Source organism: Hippopotamus amphibius, chromosome 2 (assembly GCF_030028045.1).
Source record: "Hippopotamus amphibius kiboko isolate mHipAmp2 chromosome 2, mHipAmp2.hap2, whole genome shotgun sequence".
In the NCBI taxonomy this organism is placed as follows: Eukaryota; Metazoa; Chordata; class Mammalia; order Artiodactyla; family Hippopotamidae; genus Hippopotamus; species Hippopotamus amphibius.
Window position 1 is genome coordinate 182,395,240 of NC_080187.1, and position 25,503 is coordinate 182,420,742.

The 25,503-nt window shown below is 40.8% G+C and overlaps 1 protein-coding gene across 16 annotated transcripts in view; it reads right to left on the reverse strand.

The window, feature by feature from the left end:
• Nucleotides 1-25,503, reverse strand: part of RASGRP1 (RAS guanyl releasing protein 1) — a 289,246-nt gene that overhangs the window by 94,644 nt on the left and 169,099 nt on the right. For 8 of the 16 annotated variants that reach the window (XR_009051310.1, XM_057721609.1, XM_057721604.1 and 5 more), the window contains exons 1-2: nucleotides 24,200-24,375; nucleotides 12,916-13,040 (exon numbers count right to left, since the gene is read on the reverse strand). Coding sequence is in view for 1 of the 16 variants with exons in the window: in XM_057721614.1 (XP_057577597.1) it covers nucleotides 24,200-24,219 (20 nt within the window). In the remaining 15 variants the exon portion in view is untranslated. Of the gene's footprint in view, nucleotides 1-10,357; nucleotides 10,434-12,915; nucleotides 13,041-24,186; nucleotides 24,376-25,503 lie in introns of those variants that run through there. The other 8 variants (XM_057721614.1, XM_057721615.1, XM_057721602.1 and 5 more) reach the window with 6 other exon arrangements.

Here is a 25,503-nt window from a genome sequence, read left to right on the forward strand (position 1 = left end):
AAATTTCGTGCTAGTCCAGTTCTTCATTTCTTGACTCACTAGACAAGTCACTGACTTCTGAAGTCTTCCTAGCAGTGCTCCAGTTGGAGCATCTGTGATCATTTTCACTTCAATTTACTTTGATTGAATTCTATGCTCTTCAGTTAGATAAGTGATACAGTAAAACATCATTAACCCAGACTCCATGCTTTCAGAGATTAGTAATTTCAGAGGTATGAGATAAATTTTACTATTTTAAAAATATATCTATGAAGAAAGTGTTTATTAAGTCTAAGTAAACAAACAGACAAACAGAACACTGGCCTTTTTTGCATCAGCTGGTCCAAACTTGAGAAGTTTAACTAGCTGTCATACTCTTTTAAGGTTTGGAGCAACTGATTGGACTAGGGCTTTTTGTGGGCAATCCAAGAACCTCTGGGACTTAAGTGTCATCTCCATCAAATATGTGAGTCTGTCTAGTGCACGACTGTATGGGTCTGAGCGCATGCAACCATGCAAGTGTGTGTGCTGGGAGGGTAAATTTTCAGTGCTGAGGTTTTTTCAGGGAGCAGACCTGTGAAAGTGAGCAAGAGCAGTAGAAGTTACCTAAATGGAAAGGGGAAGAAATCATCTCAGAACTTTGAAGTTCAGTAAAAGCAAGGAAGAAAGACCTCACAGCATAAAAAACAAAGGGGAAAGTAAGGGGCCAGCATAACTTCACCACAAATATTAAGATCTTTGCCAGAGTGAGAAATGGAACCCACCAGAATAGGATTTCTGAGGTAGATGGTTATTGCTATATTTGCATGGTATCTATGTTTGGGGATGATAAATGAGTTTTGAGGTTTGCATCTCAGAACAAGAGACCTGTACTCTATTCCTGACTCTGGCAGTGAGTGAAAAAAGTCAATCCAATTCAAGCAATGTTTAAGGAGAACATGGGCATGCAAAGCCTCTCCGGGAACTTTTATTCTGGTTGGTAGAGTCTTCCTAACTCAGCCCTTTGGTGCTAGTTAGACAAAATGCCTAATTACTATGAGGCCGGGTTTAAAATGACAGATGTGGACGCACACATCTGCTTTCTCTTCATCTCACACTGACTGTGATGCTCTGAGGATACATGGACACGATTCCAAAACAAATATTTTTGTGGATGTCAAGTGTTCTTCGTCCACGGAGGTGATTCCTTTTCACATAATTTGGATTTTTCTACTGCGAGATATTTGGCATTTCATAGTTTCAAAGTCATTTCCGGCTGTCATGCAACTGAGCCTGCCCACCTCTCTCTCGCTAGTGGCTCTGTTTGTCGCCTCTGGAGCAATGGTGCTGACACCTGCACAGGGCAAAGGCCTCCTCATCACAGCTCAGGAGCATGTGACCAGGGACAGAGGCTTCAGAGAGCCTTTCTCTTTCCAGGTGAACAGATACCAAAGTGATATTATCAGCGTTCCTCCAATGAAAATAGCTTTCTCACTGGCTCCAAGGCCTGGAATTCCTATAGAGTCTTTAACACTTAAAGTTCCCTTTAAAAGGCCATACTGGTTGTCCTTTGTGCAGCAATTTAAGGCTACAGTCTACCTCTCTATCTATTATTATATAGTAATACTATATTGCTATATATTACAGGGCTACTCAAGTTACATAACTAGTAAATGGAATCTTGATCTTTTATCTTCAAATTTTGTGTTCCTACTACTAACCATGTTGCTTCCTTCATAAACTATTCTACCCTAAAAAATAGCACAATTAGTTCAGCAGATTAAAAGCCTCCAACAGATAAACTGCCCCTATTTGGAATGGAGTCTAGGGCAGGGGTAGGGATGTGTGTGTGTGTGTGTGTGTGTGTGTGTGTGTGTGTGTGTGTGTGTTTTCCCCCAAGTTTTTATTATGAATCTCAAACATAGAGGGAAGTTAAAAAAAAAAAACAGTACATAGAACATCCGAGTGCCTTCCATCTAGATGCAGTAATGATTAAGTTTGCCATATTTGCTTTCTTTCAAGAACATTCTTTTCAAGAATAATTTGCAGACATCATGACACTTTACCACTAAATACTTCAGCCTGAATCTCCTAAGTATAAAGACACTCTCCTACATATCCATAATATTTTACTTATAACTAATAATTCTATAATGATATCTAATAACTAGTCCATAGCCAATTTTTTTCTCATTTGTTCAGTCCCTATTCAAATGTTCTCAATTGCCCTAACAAAACTAGAATCCAAATTAGAATCACTCGCTGATTTTGGACATTGTGCCACTTAATTTCTTTTAATAGAAAACCACACTGCCCCGTACAATAGCTACTAGCCAGATGTGGCTATTGAGCACTTGAAGTGTGGCTGCTCCAAATTGAGATGTGTTTTAAGTGCAAAATATATGTCAGATTCTGAAGACTTAGCATGAAATAAAGAGCATAAAATATCTCATTAGTGTAATTTTAATATTGACTACATGTTGAAATAATATTTTGCTATATTGAGTTAAATAAAATATAAAAGTTAGTTTCATCTGTTTCTTTTTTTTGTTTTTTTATTGTGACCAAAGATTAAAAATGATATATGTGGCTTGCACTGTACTTCTACCAAACAGAGCTATTCTAGAATGTGCCTCCTTCCTTTTCCCCCCCATGACATTGACTGAATTAAGTATATTTGACAGTTGTCTTTAGAATGAGACAGGTATATTTTGGTGGGAAGAAAAGGGCTAGGAAAAACATGCAGGAAGGCCTGGTTCCTGGGAGGAACCATAAAGAACCTGCTGAAAGGCTACTGTAAACCTCCACTGTCACGTGTCTGCTCAGTGTGGGCTAGTCTGTCAAGCTTTGCTCTGTCTGCCTCCTTCATACACATTTGTAAAGTGTCTGAAGATTTCCCTTCTTGCAATATTTTGATTTTTCCTTTTCTGCCTAAAGCATTTTTTCTCGGTTTTTTCCCCCTTCTTCTTATGCCTGCTCACTTCTCAATTCACTCTCTCAGTTCATTTTGGGGGAAGCCCAGTGTTCCTGAGTGCTATTCTAGCCATCCCTCAAGAGTCCCTGGACATTATGGCCCTGGGTAAATCAATGGGTATTAGAGACATTACAGGCTGCATGCTGTGTCTACCACTGACTCTTTCCCCTTCCTCTAACATGCAGATGCCTGACTCCTGACTGGCTCTTTTTTAGGACTTTGATGCAATGGTTCACCAGAGTTCTCCTCTTGAAAATAATAACTTCTCATTTTTATTACAAAAGTTCTATGTGTTCAATTCAGTAAAGATAAGAAACATAGATAAAAAAAACTCTTACCTCCACCCCCTACCATTATACAATAGAATCATTTGGCTGCTCCTAGCACAACAGCAATATTCTTGCCCTCCTGTATTTGTTTCCTATTTCTGCTGTAACAGTTACTCTGAATTTAGTGACTTAATACAACACAAATGTACAACCTCACTGTGTAGCAAGTGAGAACTCTGAAAGGATACCAAAACCAGACAAAGACACTTACCAAAAAAGAAAATTACAGGCCAATATCTTTGATGAATATAGATGCAAAAATTCTCAACAAAATATTAGCAAAGAGAATTCAACAACACATAAAGAAAATCATATACCATGACCAAGTTGGATTCATCATAGGGACACGAGCATGGTTCAACATACACAAATCAATCAATGTGATACGCCACATCAACAAAAGAAAAGACAAAACCATGTGATCATCTCAATAGATCCATAAAAACGCATTCAATAAAATTCAATATCTATTCATGATAAAAACAATCTTACCAAAGTGGGTACAGAGGGAACATAACTCAACATAATAAAAGCTATTTATGACAAACCTATAGCCAATATAATACTCAATGGTGAAAAGTTGAAAGCCTTCCCACTAAAATCTGGAATAAGACAAGGATGCCAACTCTCACCACTTCTCTTCAACATAGTATTAGAAGTCTTAGCTGCAGCAGTCAGACAAGAAAAAGAAATAAAAGGTATTCAAATTGGAAAGGAAGAGGTAAAGTTGTCATTAAATGCAGAGGACATGATACTATATGTAGAAAACCCTAAAGACTCCACACAAAAACTATTAGAACGGATAAACAAATTTAGCAAGGTAGCAGGGTACAAGAATTAACATACAGAAATCGGTTGCATTTCTTTACACAAACAATGAAATATCAGAAAGGGAATGTAAAAAACAATCCCTTTTAAAACTGCATCAATAAAAAACAAAAACAAAAAAAACTTAGGAATAAACCTCACCAAGGAGGTAAATGACATATGCTGAGAACTGCAAAATATTAATAAAGGAAACTGAAGATGATTCAAAGAAATGGAAAGCTATCCCATGCTCTTGGGTTGGAAGAATTAATATTGTTAAAATGGCCCCACTACCCAAAGCAATCTACAGATTTAATGCAATCCCTATCAAACTACCTATGACATTTTTCACAGAACTAGAACAAATAATCCTAAAAATTATATGGAACCATAAAAGACCCAGAATTGCCAAAGCAATCCTAAGGAAAAAGAACAAAGCAGGAGTCATAACCCTCCCAGATGTCAGACAATACTACAAAGCTACAGTAATCAAAACAGCATGGTATTGGCACAAAAACAGACACAAAGATCAATGGAACAAAACAGAAAGCCCAGAAATAAACCCACACACCTATGGACAAGTAATCTTCAACAAAGGAGGCAAGAATATACAATGGAGAAAAGACAGTCTCTTCAGTAAGTAGTGTTGGAAAAGTTGGACAGCCAACTTTAAATCAATGAAGTTAGAACACATCTTCATACCACACACAAAAATAAACTCAACATGGCTTAAAGATTTAAATATTAAGACATGACACCATAAAACTCCTAGAAGAGAACATAGGCAGAACATTCTCTGACATAAATCTCACCAATGTCTTCTTAGGTCAATCTCCCAAAGCAATAGAAATAAAAGCAAAAATAAACAAATGGGACCTAATCAAACTTACAAGCTTCTGTACAGCAAAGGAAATCATAAACAAAACGAAAAGATGACCTACAGATTGGGAGAAAATATTTGCAAATGATGCAACCAACAAGGGCATAATTTCTAAAATATACAAACAGCTCACATGGCTCAATATCAAACAAACAAACAAACAATCAATCAAAAAATGGGCAGAAGACCTAAACAGACATTTTGCCAAAGAAGACATGCAGATGGACCAAGAGGCACATGAAAAGTTGCTCCTCACCGCTAATTATTAGAGAAATGCAAATCAAAAATACAATGAGGTACCATCTCACACCAGTCAGAATGGCCATCATTAAAAAGTCTACAAATAATAAATGTTGGAGAGGATGTGGAGAAAAGGGAACCCTCTTGCACTGTTTTTGGGAATGTAAATTGGTGCAGCCATTACGGAAAACTAAAAATAGAGTTGCCATGTGATCCAGCAATCCTACTCCTGGGCATAAATCTGGAAAAGACAAAAACTCTAATTAAAAAAGATACATACATGCCTACATTTATAGCAGCACTACTTACAATAGCCAAGACAGGGAAACAACCTAAATGTCCACCAACAGATGAATGGATAAAGACGATGTGGTACATATATACAATGGAATATTACTCAGCCATATAAAAGAACAAAATAATGTCATTTGCAGCAACATGGATGGACCTAGAGATTATCATACTGGGTGAAGTCAGAGAAAGACAAACATCATATGATATGGCTTATATGTGGAATCTAAAAACAGGGTACAAATGGAACTTATTTACAAGACAGAAATAGAGTTAGATGTAGAAAACAAACTTATGGTTATCAAGGGATAAGGAGGAAGGGATAAATTGGGAAACTGGGATTGACACATACACATTATTATATATAAAAAATAAGGATCTATTGTATGGCACAGGGAACTCCACTCAGTACTCTGTAATGGCCTATATGGGAAAAGAATCTTAAAAAGAGTGTATATATGTATACCTATAACAGATTCACTTTGCAGCACACCTGAAACTAACACAATATTGTAAATCAATTATACCCCAATAAAAATCTTTAAAAAAGAACATGTGTTGTATGCGTGTGTGTGTATATACACACACACATATATATATAATGGGATATTAGCCATAAAAAAGAATGAAATAATACCATTTGCAGCAACATGGATGCAACTAGAGATTATCATACTAAGCAAAGTAAGTCAGAAAGAGAAGGACAAATACCTTACGATGTTACCTATATGTGGAATCTAAAATATGACACAAATAAACTTATCTATAAAACAGAAACCGACTCACAGACATAGAGAACAGACTAGTGGTTGACAATGGGAAGAGGGGTGGGAGAGGGATGAATTGGGAGTTTGGGATTAGCAGATGCAAACCAGTATATATAGGGTGGATAAATAAGGTCTTACTGTACAGCACAGGGAACTATATTCAATATCCTGTGATAAACCATAATGGAAAAGAATACGAAGAAGAATATATATACATGCGTAACTGAGTCACTCTGCTGTACAACAGAAATTAAAATAACATTGTAAATCAACTATACTTTAATAAAATTTTAAAAAATTTCCTTGAGAAAGGAAAAAGAATGAAGGCCCTCTGCCCCCCCCCCCCAAAAAAAAAGTCTGAAAGGAGCCCTACAGGGCTGAAATCAAGATGCTGATAAGACTATGTTCCTTCTGGAGGCTCCAGGGGAGGATCAGTTTCCTTGCCTTTCCAGCTTCTAGAAGCTGCCAGAACTCCTTGGCTTGTGGTCCCTTCCTCCATCTTCAAAGCTCAGCACTCCAATCTCTAATTCCATTGTCACATCTCCTTTCTCTGACTTTGTCCCTCTGGCCTCCTCTTACAGAGACCCTTGCGATTATATTGGGCCTGCCAGGATAATCTCCCCATCTCAAGATCCTTCATCTCCATCTGCAAAGTCCCTTTTGCTAGGTAAAGTAGCAGATGCACAGATTCCAGGGGCAGACATTTTACGGAGGGCGTTATTCTGTCCATCACACATTCTGAACCCCCGAATACATTCTACGATCCGTTGGCCTCAATTTACATACACATGCAAATATTTAGTTATATATTGAGGGATAGTGAGGAGGTTTGTTTATTCTTTTTAATGAGAGGAGGGATAAGTAAAAACAGAAAGAAAGAATGAAGGTTTCTGTGATGTCTGTTCTAGTTCTGGTGGAAGAATTGGACTTGAGACCTAATGGATAGGCAGCGATGGCCAGAAATGGATGGAATGATTTAAGAAAGACTGTGTAATTCTGAGGATGCAGAGGGATGCTTCAGGATCTGGGAAAAATGTGGCTTAGAGTTATCTTTTTTTGTCAAGAATCCAGCAGACTTCCCATGTACCAGCAATGGAAGTGTTGGAGCATCTGGATGTGTCATTCTCAATGGACATGCTTATTCTTATGGTGGCAGTGGCAGAGGTCTTGCATGAGAGAGAGCTGGTGGGTGAGAAAGGGACAGGTGGATGCACAGGTCAACTGTAGACCATCACTGGCCAAATGATGCCCCATTTAAAGGCTTCCAGAAAGTCCTCCTATGACATGAATGAAGACAGAGGCAGAACAAACACGTGTGTGTATGTTCCACTCAGCAATGTATTATGAACATATTTTCCATATAAATAATTTCCTTCCATGATATATGGGACATCCCGGTATTCCATGTTTGGAAATGTACCAATTTTTGTTCAATTATTCCTCTCCTGCTGGTGCATCCTTTTTTTTTTCCTTTCTTTTTTTTCCTATTTTAAACCATAGTAGGATGAACATTCTTGAAACTTTCAGAAATCCATAATTACTCTCTTAGGATACCTTTCTCTCTTTTTTTTAATTAATTAATTAATTTAATTGGCTGTGTTGGGTCTTCGTTGCTGCACATGGGCTTTCTCTAGTTGTGAGGAGCCCCGGGGCTACTCTTCCTTGTGGCATATGGGCTTAGTTGCTCCATGGTACGTGGTATCTTCCTGGGGCAGGGATCAAACCTGTGTCCCCTGCATTGGCAGGCAGATTCTTAACCACTGTGCCACCTAAGAAGTCCCAGGATACCTTTCTTGAAAGTGGAATTTCTGGATCTAAAGGTGATGGGAATTATTCTGAGCCTTTTGAAATATGAAGTATAGTTCCAATCTGTAAAATGAAAGGGTAAGATGAAATTGGTGACTTTCAAGAATTTTTCTTTTCTTTTTCACCAGTCAACTCTTCCAGCAGAAACCTCTGCCGAAAACTGGGAAGTGAATGAATCAGAGGTGAACCCACTCTCGTTGTGGGAAGGGACTGGGCCCATCTGTTGCTGCCTCCCCATCCCCTTAGCTGCCAGGGGCTCTGAGGAACCTCCAGGTCCCCAAGACACACAGTTTGCAAACCACAGCGTGAGGTGACCTCACATTCCTTCCCACTGACATCTCGCTATCAGGTGCTTTTCTATCAATGAACTGCTGGCTGTCTAGATGAGTCTGAGATCATTATTGCCACTCTCTAAGTGTTCCGTAGGTACCTGTTAGTCTTAGATAACAGCCATTTCACAACAGGTATGAGGCAGAACGGATCCTGCAGGACAAGCTGAATGGGAAACTGGGCCACACCCACCTGGGGGAAATGAGTCTGGAGCCTAGATGAGACAGATGAATTTGGGGAATTCCTGTGACTCTGAATTTGGGGAATGTAGACAGTACATAATAAAAACATCATCTTACATATACTGGTGACTTCGTGAATATCAAATCCAACCTCCCCTATTTGTAGATGGGAAAATGGAACCAGAGAAGGTAAAGGTCTCACCCCAGGCCACACAGCAACTTAGTGGCATAATCAGGCATCCTGAAAACTACACATAGGTTCTTCTGCTTTCACTGCATTTAAACATTCCTCCCTACCCCCTGTAAAGGGAAATGGACAGAGGGGAGGAAGAAACTAACATTTAAAACACCATTTATATGCCAGACAAGGATCTAGACACCTTTCTTATACTTAGCTCACTGTCGAGATGGGGCATTATGCTGTTGTACATGTGTGGTCTTTGCCTCACAAAGACCTGGGGTCCAGAGGCTCCCAGCAGTGAGTGACCATGCTGCGATTTGAACTCAACCTCTCACTCCAAAGACCATCCTTTCCCAACTTGGATCTATTCTATTAACCTAGAAAGGTACCTGTTGCCTAAATATCAGATTGCAGGAATATCAGGAATTTGGAAAGCAATTTTAAGACTAAATAAGGTAAAAGATGATAAACAAGAAACTGATAATAGGTAATACTCTAAATAGGATGTAGACATAGTGATGTGATTCAAAAATATCAATTTAGGAGAACAAGACCTGAAACCCTGCCCAGAACATGTCCTTGAGGGGGCCTTTCTTGGCATAAAAGTTGGTGCCGCAGGAAGTGGTGTAAGATATAGAGAGAAATCCTCTCCCTCAGTCAGATACCTCTGGAAAATTCTATCCAGAGGATGGAATTCCATCAACGTTCCAGTGTCCTCCCCACCTGGGAAACCCCGGTATTCTTCATAAGAGCGTGAGGTTTGGGTGTAGATCTCCAGTCATTCAGAAGGCTTGGGTACCTAAAATGCAGGCACAGGGATATAATCCTTGGGGAGATGAGGGGCTGTGGAGGCCAGGATAGGTGCGCAACTACCTTAAGTTTGAACTCTAGCACCACCTTTGCCCAGCCGAAGTCTATAGTAGATATTGTGGCCAGAGCCCTGCTCTACTTCTCCATCTCCAAACAGTGGATTCCAAAGCCCCTGCCCTTTGCTCAAGTCACGTAAGAGTAGCCTTTTATTTCTGAAAACTCTGAGCTGCTACATCAGTCTTGATTGCGCTCCATTGCCTCCCAAACTCACACCTCCATGGAGGCCCGTGCCCTCTTGTCTTCCTACTGCCATCCCCTGATGCCTTCAGCATCACCCCTACTGTCTTCCCTATGTACACTGGTTACATCTTTCCTCTCTTAAACCACAGAGATTGTCAGTAGCTGCTATATTGTATCACACTCTAATTTTTCACGTGTGTGAATCCCAGGGAACTCAAAATTTACACATTTCTTGAGATTAAGGCAGAAACTGGGTGATGATTTTGACTATCATTTCAGTGCAGTAAATCTTAAGAGAATGAATGCATGAGAGCAGGTCTTTAAGTCACAGTGCCTGAGTTAAATGCAAACTCTGCTGTGATCAAGTTACTTAACTCACCTGTGCTCCAGTCTCCTCATCTCTCAAATGGGCATAAAAATGGCACCTACCTCACAGGGCACTAATTAAATCAGAGAATTCATATAAAGTGCCTGGCACACTGTAAGTCCTCAAAAATGTCAGCTGCTGTTATCATTCCCATGTGTCAAGCACTGAGTGGGCCATTTTCATCCACCATCTCACCTGTGCATCACAGGAACGTCGTGGGGTGGCATAGTAAACACCATCCGCTGCTGCGTCCGCCACCTGCTGCTCTTCCTCGTCCACAAAGTCCAGCTATTATTTAGGTTTTTGTCCTCCTATCATCCTGTCTTTGGGGAAGCTGATTCTGCCCTCAGCCTAGGGGTAAGTGCTGAATACTTTAAACCAATAGTGGCATCTGTCACCAGTGCACCAGTGATTGGGTCACAGGTGGTCATATGACCCCCGTCAAGCCAGTGAAGTGCCAGCAAAGACTGGTTGGTGGGTGGGAGTTTGGGAAGGCTTCCTCACTCATGAAAAAGAGGCATTTAGGAATAGACACGCCTCCTCCCCGCTCTGGACCTTGTGGTGTCTGGATGTTTGCCTGGCACGTCTATGTAAAGCCAGAGCTGCGCAAAGCAGAGGCAGGCCCCAGCTCCTGGCATACCTATACACTTGCTGATATGTGAGATGGGACTAACCACGATTGTTAAAGCACTTGAATCATGCTTTTTCTGTAACTTACACCCCCCGAAAAAGCATCCTAATACACTTATTTTGCTCCCCATGTCTCAGACAAAGAAATTGATGTTTCATAGGAATTTGCATTATTTACTCCAAGTCATACAGAAAGCAAGTGGTCCTGCAGAGAAGTGTCCTATGTCCTCTGTAGCCTCCAGCACCCAGGGCATCATGGACAACAAATAATTGTTTAATAAGTAGGCAGACAAAATCTGGAAACAACAAATGTTGGAGAGGGTGTGGAGAAAAGAGAACTCTCCTGCACTGTTGGTGGGAATGTAAGTTGGTACAGCCACTATGGAAAACAATTTGGAGGTTCCTAAAAAAACTACAAATAGAACTACCATATGATCCAGTAATCCCACTCCTGGGCATATACCCAAAGAAAACCATAATCCCAAAAGAAACATGTACCATAATGTTCATTGCAGCACTATTTACAATAGCCAGGACATGGAAGCAACCTAAATGCCCATCAACAAATGAATGGATAAAGAAGATGTGGCATATATATACAATGGAATATTACTCAGCTATAAAAAGGGATGAGATGGAGCTATATGTAATGAGGTGGATAGACCTAGAGTCTGTCATACAGAGTGAAGTAGTCAGAAAGAGAAAGACAAATATTGTAAGCTAACTCACATATACGGAATCTAAAAATGGTACGGATGAACTCAGTGACAAGAACAAGGATGCAGGTGCAGAGAATGGACTGGAGAACTCGAGGTTTGGGAGGGGGCGGGGGCTGAAGGGGAAGCTGAGATGAAGCGAGAGAGTAGCACAGACATATATATACTACCAACTGTAAAGTAGATAGTCAGTGGGAAGTTGTTGTATAACAAAGGGAGTTCAACTCGAGGATGGAAGATGCCTTAGAGGACTGGGATGGGGAGGTTGCGGGGGACTCGAGGGAAGGTGGGGGGGGAGTCAAGGGAGGGAGGGAATATGGGGATATGTGTATAAAAACAGATGATTGAACTTGGTGTACCCCCCCAAAAATAATAAATAAATAAAATTAATTTAAAAAAAAGGAAAAAAAAAATAAGTAGGCAGCATCTCAGAGACTCCTAATGCTCGCCAATCTGCCTTATCTGTGGGTGGTCTAACACTTCTTTGGCCAGGAGCCTGAGCGTGACATGCTTCAGTGGTTTTAATGACTTTCCAACACAGTGTGCAGGGCGAGTCTCATGAGTTCTCTTAGAAACAGGAAGAGTCATTATCTAAAGTGATTCTTGCTTCCAGGGCATACTTCAACACACTCAGTACTGTCATAAGTAATGCTTGCTCTTTATTTAAATGACAGACTTTGGTTTGGTAGTTACAACTTCTTAATGTCATCTTCTTTTAAAAAGACAAGATTCATGCTATAAATGCTTAAGATGTCTAGTTCTCCTTTTCTGCTGCAAATTGTGCTGAATTGATCTCGACTTTATCTCTGCTCCAAGAGTCCTCTAACTGGGGGTCTGGTAGGAAAGCTTGCGGTGGAGTATGTAAGAACAAGATCCACTTGGGGTAGCAAGGGGACATCTCAGATTTTTCTGAGGAGCCTGTGTATGTCTCAATAGATGTGTCTCTGATTTTTGTCAGGTGATAGAACACCAAAATACAGCTTTAATTCTATGGGAAGCTCATCAAGGGAAAGTAACTACCAATGACGTACTATGTGGTCTCAGAGGCGTGACTGGGTTCCCCTTTGTGTCCCTGCCTCATGCCAAACTCTAACCAAGTTCAGTCTCCACTGAACATGCACTTGGGCAGAACTTCAAGGACAGTGACCTTGACTGATAAGGCCAAATGAGGGAGTTACAGGCCAACGGGCTAAGGTTGTAGCTGGGCAATTGCCTCAGTATTATACCCATGATAGCCAAATTAATTGTTAAACCCTCCTCCTATCTTAAGAAATAATCGTAGGAGAGAAGCCAATAATACTTACTGAGCACTTAACACACATCAAGCTCTATTTTAAACTCTCTCTCTCTCTCTCTCTATATATATATATATTATTTTTTTTAAACAACAGAAATATATTTTCTCACAGTTCTGGAGGTCAGGAGTCCAAGATCAAGGTGGCAGCAGATCTTGTTTCTGACAAGGCTCTCTTCCTGGCTTGCAGATGGCCACCTTCTCCCTGGGTCCTCATGTGGCCTTTTCTCTGCTTGTGCTGCGGAGGGAGTCATATATATACGTGTGTGTGTATATATATATATATATATAGTAATTTTTAAAACATTTATCTTATATTGGAGCATAGTTGATTAACAATGTTGTGTTAGTTTTAGCAAAGTGATTCAGTTATACATATATATATCTATTCTTTTTCAAATTCTTTTCCCATTTAGGTTATTATAGAATATTGAGCAGCGTTCCCTGTGCTATACAGAAGGTCCTTGTTGGTTATCCATTTTAAACATAGAAGTGTATACATGTCAATCCCCAAATCTCAACCTATCCCTCCCCCCGACACTCCCCCCCCCCCCACACCTGGATAACCATAAGTTCGTTCTCTAAATCTGTGAGTCTGTTTCTGTTTTGTAAATAAGTTCATTTCTATCATTTTTTTCTAGATTCTGCATATAAGCAATATCATATGATATTTGCCTTTCTCTCTCTGGCTTACTTCACTTACTATGATAATCTCCAGGTCCATCCATGTTGCTGCAAATGGCATTATTTCATTCTTTTTAATGCCTGAGTAATATTCCATTGTATATGTGTACCACGTCGTCTTTATCCATTTATCTGTCGATGGACATTTAGGTTACTTCCATGTCCTGGCTATTGTAAATAGAGCTGCAATGAACACTGGGGTTCATGCATCCTTCTGGACCATGTTATTCTCTGAATATATGCCCAGGAGAGGAATTGCTGGATCATATGGTAGCTCTACTCCTTAAGGAACATCCATACTGTTCCCCATAGTGGCTGTACCAATTTACACTCCCACCAACAATGCAGGAGGGTTCCCTTTTCTCCACACTTTCTCCAGCATTTATTGTTTGTAGATTTTTCTGATAATGATCATTCTGACTGCTGTGAGGTGATATCTCATTGTAGTTTTGATCTGCATTTCTCTAATAATTAGCAATGTTGAGCATCTTTTCATGTGCTTCTTGGCCATCTTTGGAGAAATGTCCATTTAGGTCTTCTGCCCATTTTTTGATCAGGTTGTTTGTGTTTTTGATATTGACCCCCATGAACCATTTGTAAATCTTGGAGACTAATCCCTTGTCAGTCACATTGTTTGCAAATATTTTCTCCCATTCTGTGGGTTGTCTTTTTGTTTTGTTTATGGTTTCCTTTGCTGTGCAGCAGCTTTTGAGTTTAATTAGGTCCCATTTGTTTATTTTTGTTTTTGTTTCCATTGATCTAGGAGATGGCTCAGAAAAGATCTTGCTGTGATTTACATCAAAGAGTGTTCTGCCTATGTTTTCCTTTAAGAGTTTTATAGTATCCAGTCTTACATTTATGCCTTTAATCCATTTTGAGTTTATTTTTGTGTATGGTGTTAAAGAACATTCTAATTTCAATTTTTTACATGTAGCTGTCCAGTTTTCCCAGTATTATTTATTGAAGAGACTGTCTTTCCTCCATTGTATAGTCTTGCCTCCTTTGTCATAGATTAATTGACCATCGGTGCATGGGTTTATTTCTGGGCCTTCTATCCTGTTCCACTGATCTACAAGTCTGTATTTGTACTAGTACCATACTATTTTGATGACTGTAGCTTTGTAGTATAGTCTAAAGTCAAGAAGCCTGATTCCTCCAGCTTCATTTTTTCCCCCTCAAGATTGCTTCCACTTTTCAGGGTCCTCTGTTTCTCCATACAAATTTTAAGATTTTTTTTTTTGTTCTAGTTCTGTGAAAAATGCCATTGGTATTTTGACGGGGGTTGCATTGAATTTGTAGATTGCCTTGGGTAGTACAGTCATTTTGACAACATTGATTCTTCCAATCCAAGAACATGGTATATCTTTTCATCTGTTTTTTGTCATCTTCGATTTCTTTCATCAGTGTCATAGTTTTTGAAGTACAAATCTTTTATGTCCTTAGGTAGGTTTATTCCTAGTTATTTTATACTTTTTGATGTGATGGTAAATGGGATTGTTTCTTTAATTTCTCTTTCTGATCTTTTGTTGTTAGTATATAGAAATGCAACAGATTTGTGTGTTAAATTTGTATCCTGCAACTTTACCAAATTCATTGATGAGTTCTCTGTATAATGTAATTTGAATTCACACAACCTGTGTTAGTTAAAGCATCACAGCTTGTGTTAATTAGGATACCTCTCACAACAATAAAAGTAGATACCACTATTATAGATGAGAAAACTGAGGCACTGAGACATGAAGTGTCTCAGTGCCTCAGTTTCAAACCTAGAAGTCAGAATCTAAATCCTGGTCCAGAATCCAGCTCTGCTCACCACCCTCTAGTGCCTTAATAGCCAAGATAGTTCATGAGAAGGAACAGATGGTTTGAAAATGGTAAGCAGATGGTGAAGAGCAAAACACTTTGATGAAGCTCATCTCATTTCTCCACCTTAACTGTGCCTGAGAGGCAGCGGGGCAGTGGCGAGAGCCTGCATGCCGAGATATCTAGAGCCCAGTTTGGATTCTGCCCTGACTGGTGTTTAAGGCTCCTGAAGGATAAGCACCACCCTCCCCTCTTTTTGCTATTTGGGCTGAAATGTAATGACTTACAAACTTTGAAGTATATTCAAATCACCACTGGTTCCCAATCTTTAGGATGGAGAAAACAAATCTGCATTTCTAATAAGTTCTCCAGGTGATTCAGATGTAGGTGGGTTTTGGATCAGGCTTGGAAACCAGCCAATCCTTGGGGCTCAGCAGGCTACTTGTCCTGGCGATTATGTTTCTGGTCTGCTTTTGTCTTTAGAGAGGAGCAGGGGCGGTGGGAAAAGCAAGGCTGGAGAGTCAGCAGTTTGTGACTGTGGCCGCTTCCTGTTCACTGCCCTCCAACCTTATTTATTTATTTGTTTGTTTGCTTGTTTGTTTGTTTTCATGTCAAGTAGGATAAAGGAGACCAAAAATCAGGGGCATGGAATGGAACAGCTGCTCGGTAATGTCAGCAGCCACCCCCTGATCATTACAGTCACATTCTGGTCTATGTTGCCATGTTTGAATTGAGAACATTGCAGAGAGAAGTTGGAATCTAACAAGCCTCTAATTCTTTTTTTTTTTTTTTAAGTTTGTTACTTTTATCAATTGTGATAAGAATACTAACATGAGATCTATCCTCTTAACAAAAGTTTGTCAGTGTAGAGTACAGTATTGCTGACTACAGGCACGATGATGTACAGTGGATCTCTAGAACTTTTCTTGTATAACTGAAACTTTATACCCACTGTACATTAACCCTATTTTCCCTCCCCCTAGCCCCTGGCAACCATTTTACTCTGTTTCTATGACAATTTCAGATACTTCATGTAAGTGGAATCATGCCAGATTTGTCCTGCTGTGACTGATTATTTCACTTTAGCATAATGTCCTCTAGGTTCATCCATGTTGTCACCACGTGGCAGGACTTCCTTCTTTGAAAAAAGTGAATAATATTCCACTGATCTTGACATTGACTGCTTATATATGACACCAAAAGCACAAGCAATAAAAGCAAGAATATGTAAGTGGGACTATATAAACGAATCCCAATTCTTAACTTAATATAAGTTAGAGCTCTCTATTGCTCTCTTCAACTTAATTTTTCCACCCCCTCTTTAAGAAGATTTTCTCCAAACTCCCTTCGTGTGGGTCTAGCATACACATGGTGTACTTGCTGACATAACCTTCATATTCTTTCTCTGGACTGACATTGCTAGTTGATATTTTCCTTTTGGCCCAGGTGCATCTCAGTGCTCCAGGAAGTCTCTACCAACGAATTAAAGATGGTTTATAAATCCTAGTCCCTGGGGTGGGGGAGGGATGAACTGGGAGTCTGGGATTAGTAGATGCAAACTATTACATATAGAATGAATTAAACAACAAGGTCCTACTGTATAGTACAGGGAACTATATTCAATATTCTGAGATAAACCATAATGGAAAAGAATATAAAAAAAGAATGTATATATGTGTATAACTGAGTCACTTTGCTGTACAGCAGAAATTAACACAACATTGTAAATCAACTATACTTCAATAAAATAATAAAGTCCAATAATAATAATAATAAAGTCCTAGTCCCCTTGCAAGAAACCTTTTAAGACTTTATTTATTTACTTTTAAAGCTGTCTCTTTTTGAGAGTCAGCATGATCTGGCCTCTGGTCTAATCTTAGGGTCACAACCGAGAACAGAAGATTGAGCAAGGATATATTGTTAGTTACTGAATTGTGGAATTTCTATTCTCAGAGAATCATTTTTTAAAAGGTAAAATTGTGACTCTCATACAAATTGAGTATACATCAAATATTTCACTCATGAATATTGAGAGAACTAGTAAGATATTACAACTAGTTCAAAGGCAAAGCCAAACTTCAGTCATTTATATAGGCAATCGGAAATGCTGATTTAAATTTGCTACTAGATGCAGAAACAGCCTGTCCCACAGGGTGGAAATCAGTTTGATTTTTCACGGACAGGAATCATTTGCGTCACTCTCAGCTCTCCATCAGTTAAAGTCTGTCTCTACAGAGCTGCAAAATCGTTGAAGACCAAGAAAGGCACAGGCCTCTCATGAATCAGACAATCCAGGAAGGGTCCTCCAGACAGTATCTTGCACTTCATTGAAAGGATATTCGATAACCTTTTTGCTCATTTCTAAGTTTTTTCCTGTTTTTCTTGACCCTGCTGTGTGCTTAAATCTGCAGGGATGCTAAACATCCTTTGAAATGCTTGGTGGTACTGCTTTCCCCTCTTGCCACATTGTTATGTAGTTGAAAACAAGTTAAAATGAGCATTAAGTTCTCCTTGAAACCAGTACTTCCTCTGTCTCTCCTGCCTCTTGTCCACCTGACCAGGCCACTGAGACCTAATGCTAGTGGCTGGACCCCAGGAGATGGTTCTGTCTTGCATTTCCCCAACCACGCAGCACCTTCTCAGGGAGTCTGTGAAAAGGAGCTCAAGGATGACGTGGGAGAGCAAGGGGGAACTCAAGTCTTAATTAGAACTCAAGTCTTCTGATCACTAACTTGCCCCAGTTTCTTAGAAAAGAGGTAACACTAGGGGGAATGCAGGGGAGCAAACCTGGTGTGTGTGTGTGTGTGTGCTGACAAAGACTCTGTCTTTGACCAAACTTTCATCAGGTACCTCTCTCTGAGCCCCTTTCTCGAGGAAGTGTTGACCTTGTCCTATCTTGGGCCTATTTGGTTCAATTTTAGCAAGAATCCTGCTGAGTCAGTTGAGCAAGAACTGCCCCCCCCCCCCCCAATATCTGATCAAGTGCCTCATCCCCCATCTTTGATGTCTAAGTCTTTGGCCTGCCTTCTGAGGTAAGAATCTTGTTAGACCAGTTTAGCAAGAATACCGCTACCTTTGATGTCTCCTCTCAGTAATTTTCCATCCTTTGGACCCTGCTAGACTCAGTCTCCACTGTCCCTGAGCAGGATAGAACCCAGCAGCCCATATCACCCTGAGAATGCAGGCGGAGGAGGCAGGGTAGCGCCCACCCAGGTTTATACTCCATTTCCAGTGGCATCTCAGCTTCCCAGCCCCCAGCTCTTCCCTTCATCTCCATGAGGGGGACACCAAGAGTCTGGGTGGAAAAAGGTAACACCAGCTCTGCCACTCACTATACCAGCTGAATAGGGAATTTACCTTTCTCTTCCTCAGCTTTCTAGACTGTAAAACGGGCATAATAATAGTACTTATCTCATAGCATTATTATGTGGGTTTATTAATATATTTATGAAATATAAACATTAATATTTATAAAACACTGTACATTTCACATATATGTTTTATTTTGTTATTATGTAAATAACTATTAGTTAAAAGTGTTATCTTCACCTTTTAAGAGAAGTATCATTTCTAACCTAGGTAGAGTGACATAAATGGTACAAAGGGCATTACAAGCAGCTAAGAAGGGGAATCATTTGAGTAGGGGTGCTTTTTTCTGCTCTTGGTGGTTAAAATCCTCAAGAAAGCATCCTTCACTCTGTAATGTCTAGCAAGTTAATTCTGCTCTTTCCCTGAGCAAGAGAGAGAGATAAAAGAGATGGTAGCAGGCTGGACTTCCCAGGAAGGTGACTCAGAAGTGCTCAGGGTTGGCTGTAGAGTGCCAACCAAACATGGAGGGAGAAGTCCTCAGGCCACTGGTTCCCCAAGAAGAACCGTGCAGGAGCGCACTGTCTTGTTGGGAAACATCTGCCTCAGGGGCCCTGGAGATAGTGGAGGTGGGGAAGGTGGAAGTGTGGCTGGGGATCCCCTCTCCATCTCCCAGTGGCCACTCAGGAAGGCACTAACCCATCTCACTCTTGAGAAGCCCTCCTAGAAGGAATACATTTCCTGTTTGTGGAAGGCAGGCTGGACCACTGAGGAAGTGATGTCCGCAGCCTGCAGGCCAGAGAAGGGGCTGCCCTCTGAGGCACGCTGTCTTAAACACTGAGACTGTTTCCTGGAAGAACTGGTCTGATAGTGCAGAAGAAGCCTTAGAGATGAGAACCAGAGTGAGGAAAAAAGTTCTGGGGGCACTGGGCCATTTTGGATCATGCGAGAAGGAAAACACATTACAGAACGTGACCTGTCTCCTAAACCCTCCCTCGGCCCTGGGTGAGGACAAAGACTAGAAAAAACATCTTAAAGTACTACTGCTTCTGGGAATGGCCACAGGTGAGGAAGCTCAGGTGCTTCCCCAAGTGGGAAATGTGTGCAATAAGTTGGCAACTTGGATCCATAAACTGAAACTGGATGTAAAAGGGGTGGGGCCAAGAAGTGTCAAAATTAATTCTTTCAAGGGAAGTTGCTTTGGTAGATAACTGGGGAGCTCTGGCCCCTGATAAGAAGGTGTGAAAAAGTAGTTTCATAATGAAAGGCTCACTCTGTGCAGTGGATTTCAGTGGTTGATTAATTAATTAGTCCCTTTTTCCTTAATGCTGCCATCATTGTTCCCGGCAACCACAGGGAGACCTTTCCATTTTATGTAGGAGATGTTGATCTCCAGAAAGCCAATTCTCCCAGGGGATTAGAGAAAGTTCTCTTTAGGGGGAAAGCCACAAGATGAGGAAGGAAAGGAGGGCCATCTCACTCCTCACACTGCTACTGACCTAGATAAACAAAAAGTATGTAGGGGGAGGGAAAAAATGGAGAAGACTGCTAGGAGATTCCATAGGCCACCAGAAGTTGGAGATGGAAACTCTATTTCTATATTAATCTGCCCTCTTAATGCCTACTTCAAATCTTTCACGTCTCATCTCCCTTTAGATGCTTCCTAACAGCACCCTGCATGTCAAAAAAGCTTCCTTAGAATTAGTATTACTTCTAGAAATTTGTTTGGGCCTAAGAAACTGAGGATCAAGCAAAATAGAATGAGGCATAATGTTTTAGTTAATTTACTTACGTCACTGAATGATTGTTTTTAACACAGTCTAAAACATTTTCCAAAGAATATTCCACTGTATGATATTAATAAATAACATACCCCCAAAAGTTTGATGGTCAAATAGGTTTGAGGAATAGAGGATTAATATGAATTACATAGGTTTCTTTGTGTACAATTGCTCACAGCCTTTAATAAACTAATGTATATTATAAATCAAGATGGGCTACCTGGTGAGCAGTAATTCCTAAGCTTTTTCTTGAAGCATAACAATTTAAGGAACACATTTTAAGAGATGTTGATTATTTCTCAGCCAGTTAATTTCACTATTCAGAAGGTTCCTTCTATAGTTTTTTTTCACCAGCAGCACACCACAGGGAGACATCATGGGGCAGTGAAATGACACGTGAGTCAGGAGACCTGGGTTCTAGTCCTAGTTCTTCTCACTCGCAGTGGCAGTGGTAGTAATCTGCTAGGCCTCAATTTTATCATCGGTAGAATTGGAGAACAGAGGCTTTGCTTCGTTTGCAGGGCAATAGCTGGGAATCAGATGAAAAAATCTGAAATAACACTCTATATAAGTTCGCAGTTGTTGTGATGCCTGGGCTGAGAAATCCCTTATCTTTTTTGTTTGGATGACACCCCAGGGCAGCACCGCCTTTTTTGTTCCTTATCTATCCTTCACGGAATCAACAAAAGTCTGTTTTGTGTAGGGCACTGTTTACACTGATTCCAGAAGAACTATGCTGAGGTTCACAGCAACCCTGCGGAAAGGCTTAAGTTCCCTAGCTAGGTGTGGTGCCATCACTTAGGCATTCTGTGCAAATGCGTAACTCACTCTGGCCGTCTGGACAAGCTCAGTCTCATAGTCCTTTTTGCCTGTTATTTATGCTCATTAATGAATGATTTCCTTGTTAGGGGCCCGCGGAGCAAAATCTACGCCTTCAGGAGCCGAATTTGCTGTCGGGCATATCTGCCTATTGCTTCTGTGAACTTAACTTTCTTCCTTTAAGGCCTGGTTTTGTAACTACCTTCCCACAGATAAAAGCTAACATTGGTTTGGGTCACTTTCAAATAGCCCTGGACATTTTCAGACTGGGAATTATCTACCTTTGTTGTCTAAGGATTATCAAATCTGCACTGGAAAATGATGTGTTTCCAGAGACATTTGAGTTTGGCAATTGTTGAAGCATATGTTCCTGAAAGAGGTGGGTTAGGCAGTCAAACTAAGTTGGGAGTCAAGGGCATAGCATACAAGAATACCAGAGCACACATGGTTGTAGTGCAGCTTGAATAATAATGCCATTCACAGCAATTATTTTGTACCAGGCACTCTTCTATGCACGTCCCGTGGATTAACTCCTTTAAACCTCAACATGGCACCATGAGGGTGTGCCATTATTAGCCTAATTCTGCATCTGAGGCAAGCAGCAAATTTACAATACCTACTCCAGGTTTCTGTTTCCAAGGATAGTAAGTGATGTCCTAATATGATGGACGTATCTGGCAATTTATCTATGCTACCCATAGTTCTGGGGTGACCTTCCTGGCTATGATTGATGGGTTCCTGGATAGATACCTGACTCAAAGACAGCCAATTCATTGGCTAGTCATACATTCTTAAGAATCTGAATTGGGAGTCATAGAGATAGGAGTCTTTATAAAAGCTCTAGGGATGAGGCAGCCATTTTGGATCACATGCCAGTAGATGAGAAAGTAGAAGGAGCTCTTCTACTGAGCGAGGCAGAGAAGGAAAGCGCCACATGATGCTAAGAAATGAAAAGACTGGTCAAACACTCCAACTCTGGGGTCTGATAGGCTAGGGTTCTAATCTGGATTCTGTTATTTGTGAACATGGACAAACTACCTAACTTCTCTAGGACTCAATTTCCTCACCTTTAAAGTAGGACTGATGGTATCACCATCAGGTGAATTGCTGAGCAGAGTGCCTGGGACAAAAGAATAGCTATTATCATTATTATTACCATTTCTGATGGCTTTTCAGTTCTCCTAAGGCTTGACTTAATTTCCTTTTCTAAGATTTCATCATCTCTGTGTCCTTATCATAACCCTCCTTTTACTAGAGTGAGCCTTGATGGAAATGCATGAGTTGTCACGCAGCACAGTGAGAACTAACCCTCTCCCTCACTTTTTAAAAATAGACTTTATTTTTACAGCAAAATTGAGAAGAAGGCACAGAGATTTCCCATATACTCCTACCCCTACATGCACAGCCTCCCCCATTACTAACTTTCTCCAAAGTGGGACATTTGTTACAACAGATGAACCTACGTCAACACATCATTATCGCCCAAAGTCCATAGTTTACATCAGGGTTTGCTCTTGGTGTTTTACCTTCTTTGGGTTTGGACAAATTAACAATGACACGTATCCATCATTACAGTATCATACAGACTAGTTTCATTGCTCTAAAAATCCTCTGTGCTCCATCTATTCATCCCTCCCTCCCCATAACCCCTGGCAACCCCTTATATTTTACTGTCTCCACGGTTTTGCCTTTTTCAGAATGTCATATAGTTGGATCATATATTATGTAGCCTTTTCAGGTGTTTCTCTCACTTAGTACTATGCATTTGAGCTTCCTCCATGTCCTTTCATGGCTTAAGAGCTTATTTCTTTTTTAGCACTGAATAATATTCCATTGTTCAGATGTACCACAGTTTATTCATCCATTCACCTACTGAAGGTTGCTTCCAAGATTTGGTAATTGTGAATAAAGCTGATATAAATATCTATGTTTAGGTTTTTGTGCGCCCATAAATTTTCAACTTATTTTGAGTAAACACCAAATAGTACCACTGCTGGATTGTGTGCTAAGAGTATGGTTAGTTTCGTAGGAAACTTCCAAATCATCCCAAAGTAGCTGTACCATGTTGCATTCCCACCAGCACTGAATGAGAGTTACTGTTAATTTCCATCTTCATTTGGTGTTGTCAGTGCTCTGGATTTGACCACAACCCTCAGCTTTTAAGACCAGTTCTTTAGAACATGGTCTGGGGCATGTATAGGATCTGTTCTTCATAGAAGCACAACAAAAGAAAGAGAATGTAAATCATTCACTATCCCACCATTCCATTTCCTTCTTTCCTCATCAGATATGACAATCTAGCATCAACGATTTATTATATCTTCAATGTGTACTCAGTACTGCACTGGACTCTGTGTATGTGTGTGTGTGTGTGTGTGTGTGTGTGTGTGTGTGTGTGTGTGTGTGTGTGTGTGTGTGTGTGTAGTGTCTCTGCTCCTGGCCAGAGGAACTGACGGGTTGGTAGGAAAAACAAAAGTAGCAAACTCCAAACAATAAAAACTCTTACGACAGTACAAATACAACATGATTCCTTAGAGACCAATGACTTTTAAATGAGGGTCTATAGGTACATTAAAAAACAAACAAACCCAAACCAAAAAAAAAAAAAAAAAAAAAGACAGATTTCCCATCCTCACTCCCCAAATTTCAAGTTCAGACAGTCTCAGGAGGGTGATGGTAAATATTTAAAGATCTCCTGAGAGAGTTCTGTTTTGCCCCAGATTTTGGAATCGCCCTATAGATTACAAGTACAATTAGGATTTCTGGGGTTCAGAGTTGTCAAGTATTCCTTGACAGGAGGTTGAAAGTTAAACCTGGATCTTAGAAGGGGTGAGAAAGAGAAACAAAAGGGGAAACATTCCAGAAAAGAAGGAGCATACGCAGGGAATCTGGAATCTCAGTGGGGTGGGAGGTGGGTGAAGGGATAAGACCTATGAAACAGCAGCAGCAGGAGCAAAAGGGAGCACTGCTGAGGCGGAGTATTGCGCTTACGTTCTGCACCTACATTTGCAGAGTCAGCATCATCTTGGCCTATTTTTGCAGCAGTCTTTCAAAAGCTGGGTGGAGCAGTACTCCTGCTGGTCCTGGTGGTAAAGCTGGGTAACCTCTAGTTAGCTCTGAGGAGGTCTCATTTCTGCTCCCAGTCTCCACTCTCAGTGCCATAAAGCAAAACCAGTCCCAAGTGAGAGGAGAGGACCAATGGTGTTTGCTGAAGTGCTACCTCATCTTTGAAGGGAAGTTCTAGATTGGCTGGTTCAAGACAGCTGGAAAAGCCAGTTCAGTGCAATGTGAGCCCAGCCTCAGGCTTGGTGATGGCCTCCAGGAAGTTGGCAGCTCAGCTGACTCATGATTTGGTTTTGTGGTACTGAACCCTCTTCTACAGGAAAGGCTTATGGAGGATAGAGGAGTCCTAGCTCAGGAAGGCTTCTGAGAAACTAGAACGACTTTAACAGAAACATTGGCCATGTGTCTTTGCTATATATAACTCCACGTTGAACACAGGGCTGCTGGTTTCCTTCTTCCCAGGAACAAGCAGCCTGTGCATTGATCTGATGTGGAATCTGTCTTTTCTGAGGGATCTCCTCCTCTGGGACCTGGCCTCCCGCAGCTTTGTCCCATGTACTCTTCTCTGTGTTATCCCAGAGTCTGGACACAGTCTGTCAACTTTTCCCTTGTCTGGTCTCACCTATCCTGTATCCTTTGAGATCAAGCCCAGATTGAATCTATGCAGAGTAAATCCTATAGCAAAATATAACAAAAGCTACAGCAAATTCTATAGTGTTTTGGGGCTGTGACTGCTCTTTGAATCAAAATATTGAGGGCCTAGGGACTTACACTGTCGATCATGATTGGAATTTCTGATACACACTGTCCTTCGTGGCTACCTAAACACAGAGCTTCCAAAGACATCCTTCCTTAGCTGAAGTCCCATGGCGAGAACTTCTTGCTTTGTGATATGGAGGGAGGGAAGAAATGGTTTTTGAGTAGAGGGTCTTCCAGGCCCTGTAGCTCTTGGGTTGTCCTCTGTGAGGGGACTCCTGTTATCAATGAGTTTGATGTGTCATGTTTGCCAGCACGGACAGATTCAGACTCAGGTGTTCCTCATCTCCAACGTTCAGGTACAATCTGCCTTACTGTTACTCCCCACCCCTCACACAAAGAATTGCAACAAAATGGTAGTCCCATAATCTAGAACCTCGGGACTTCCTGGTGGTCCAGTGGTAAAAAATCCGCCTTCCAATGCTGGCGCCGCAGGTTCCATCCCTGGTCAGGAAGATCCCACATGCCGTGGGGCAACTAACCCTGTGC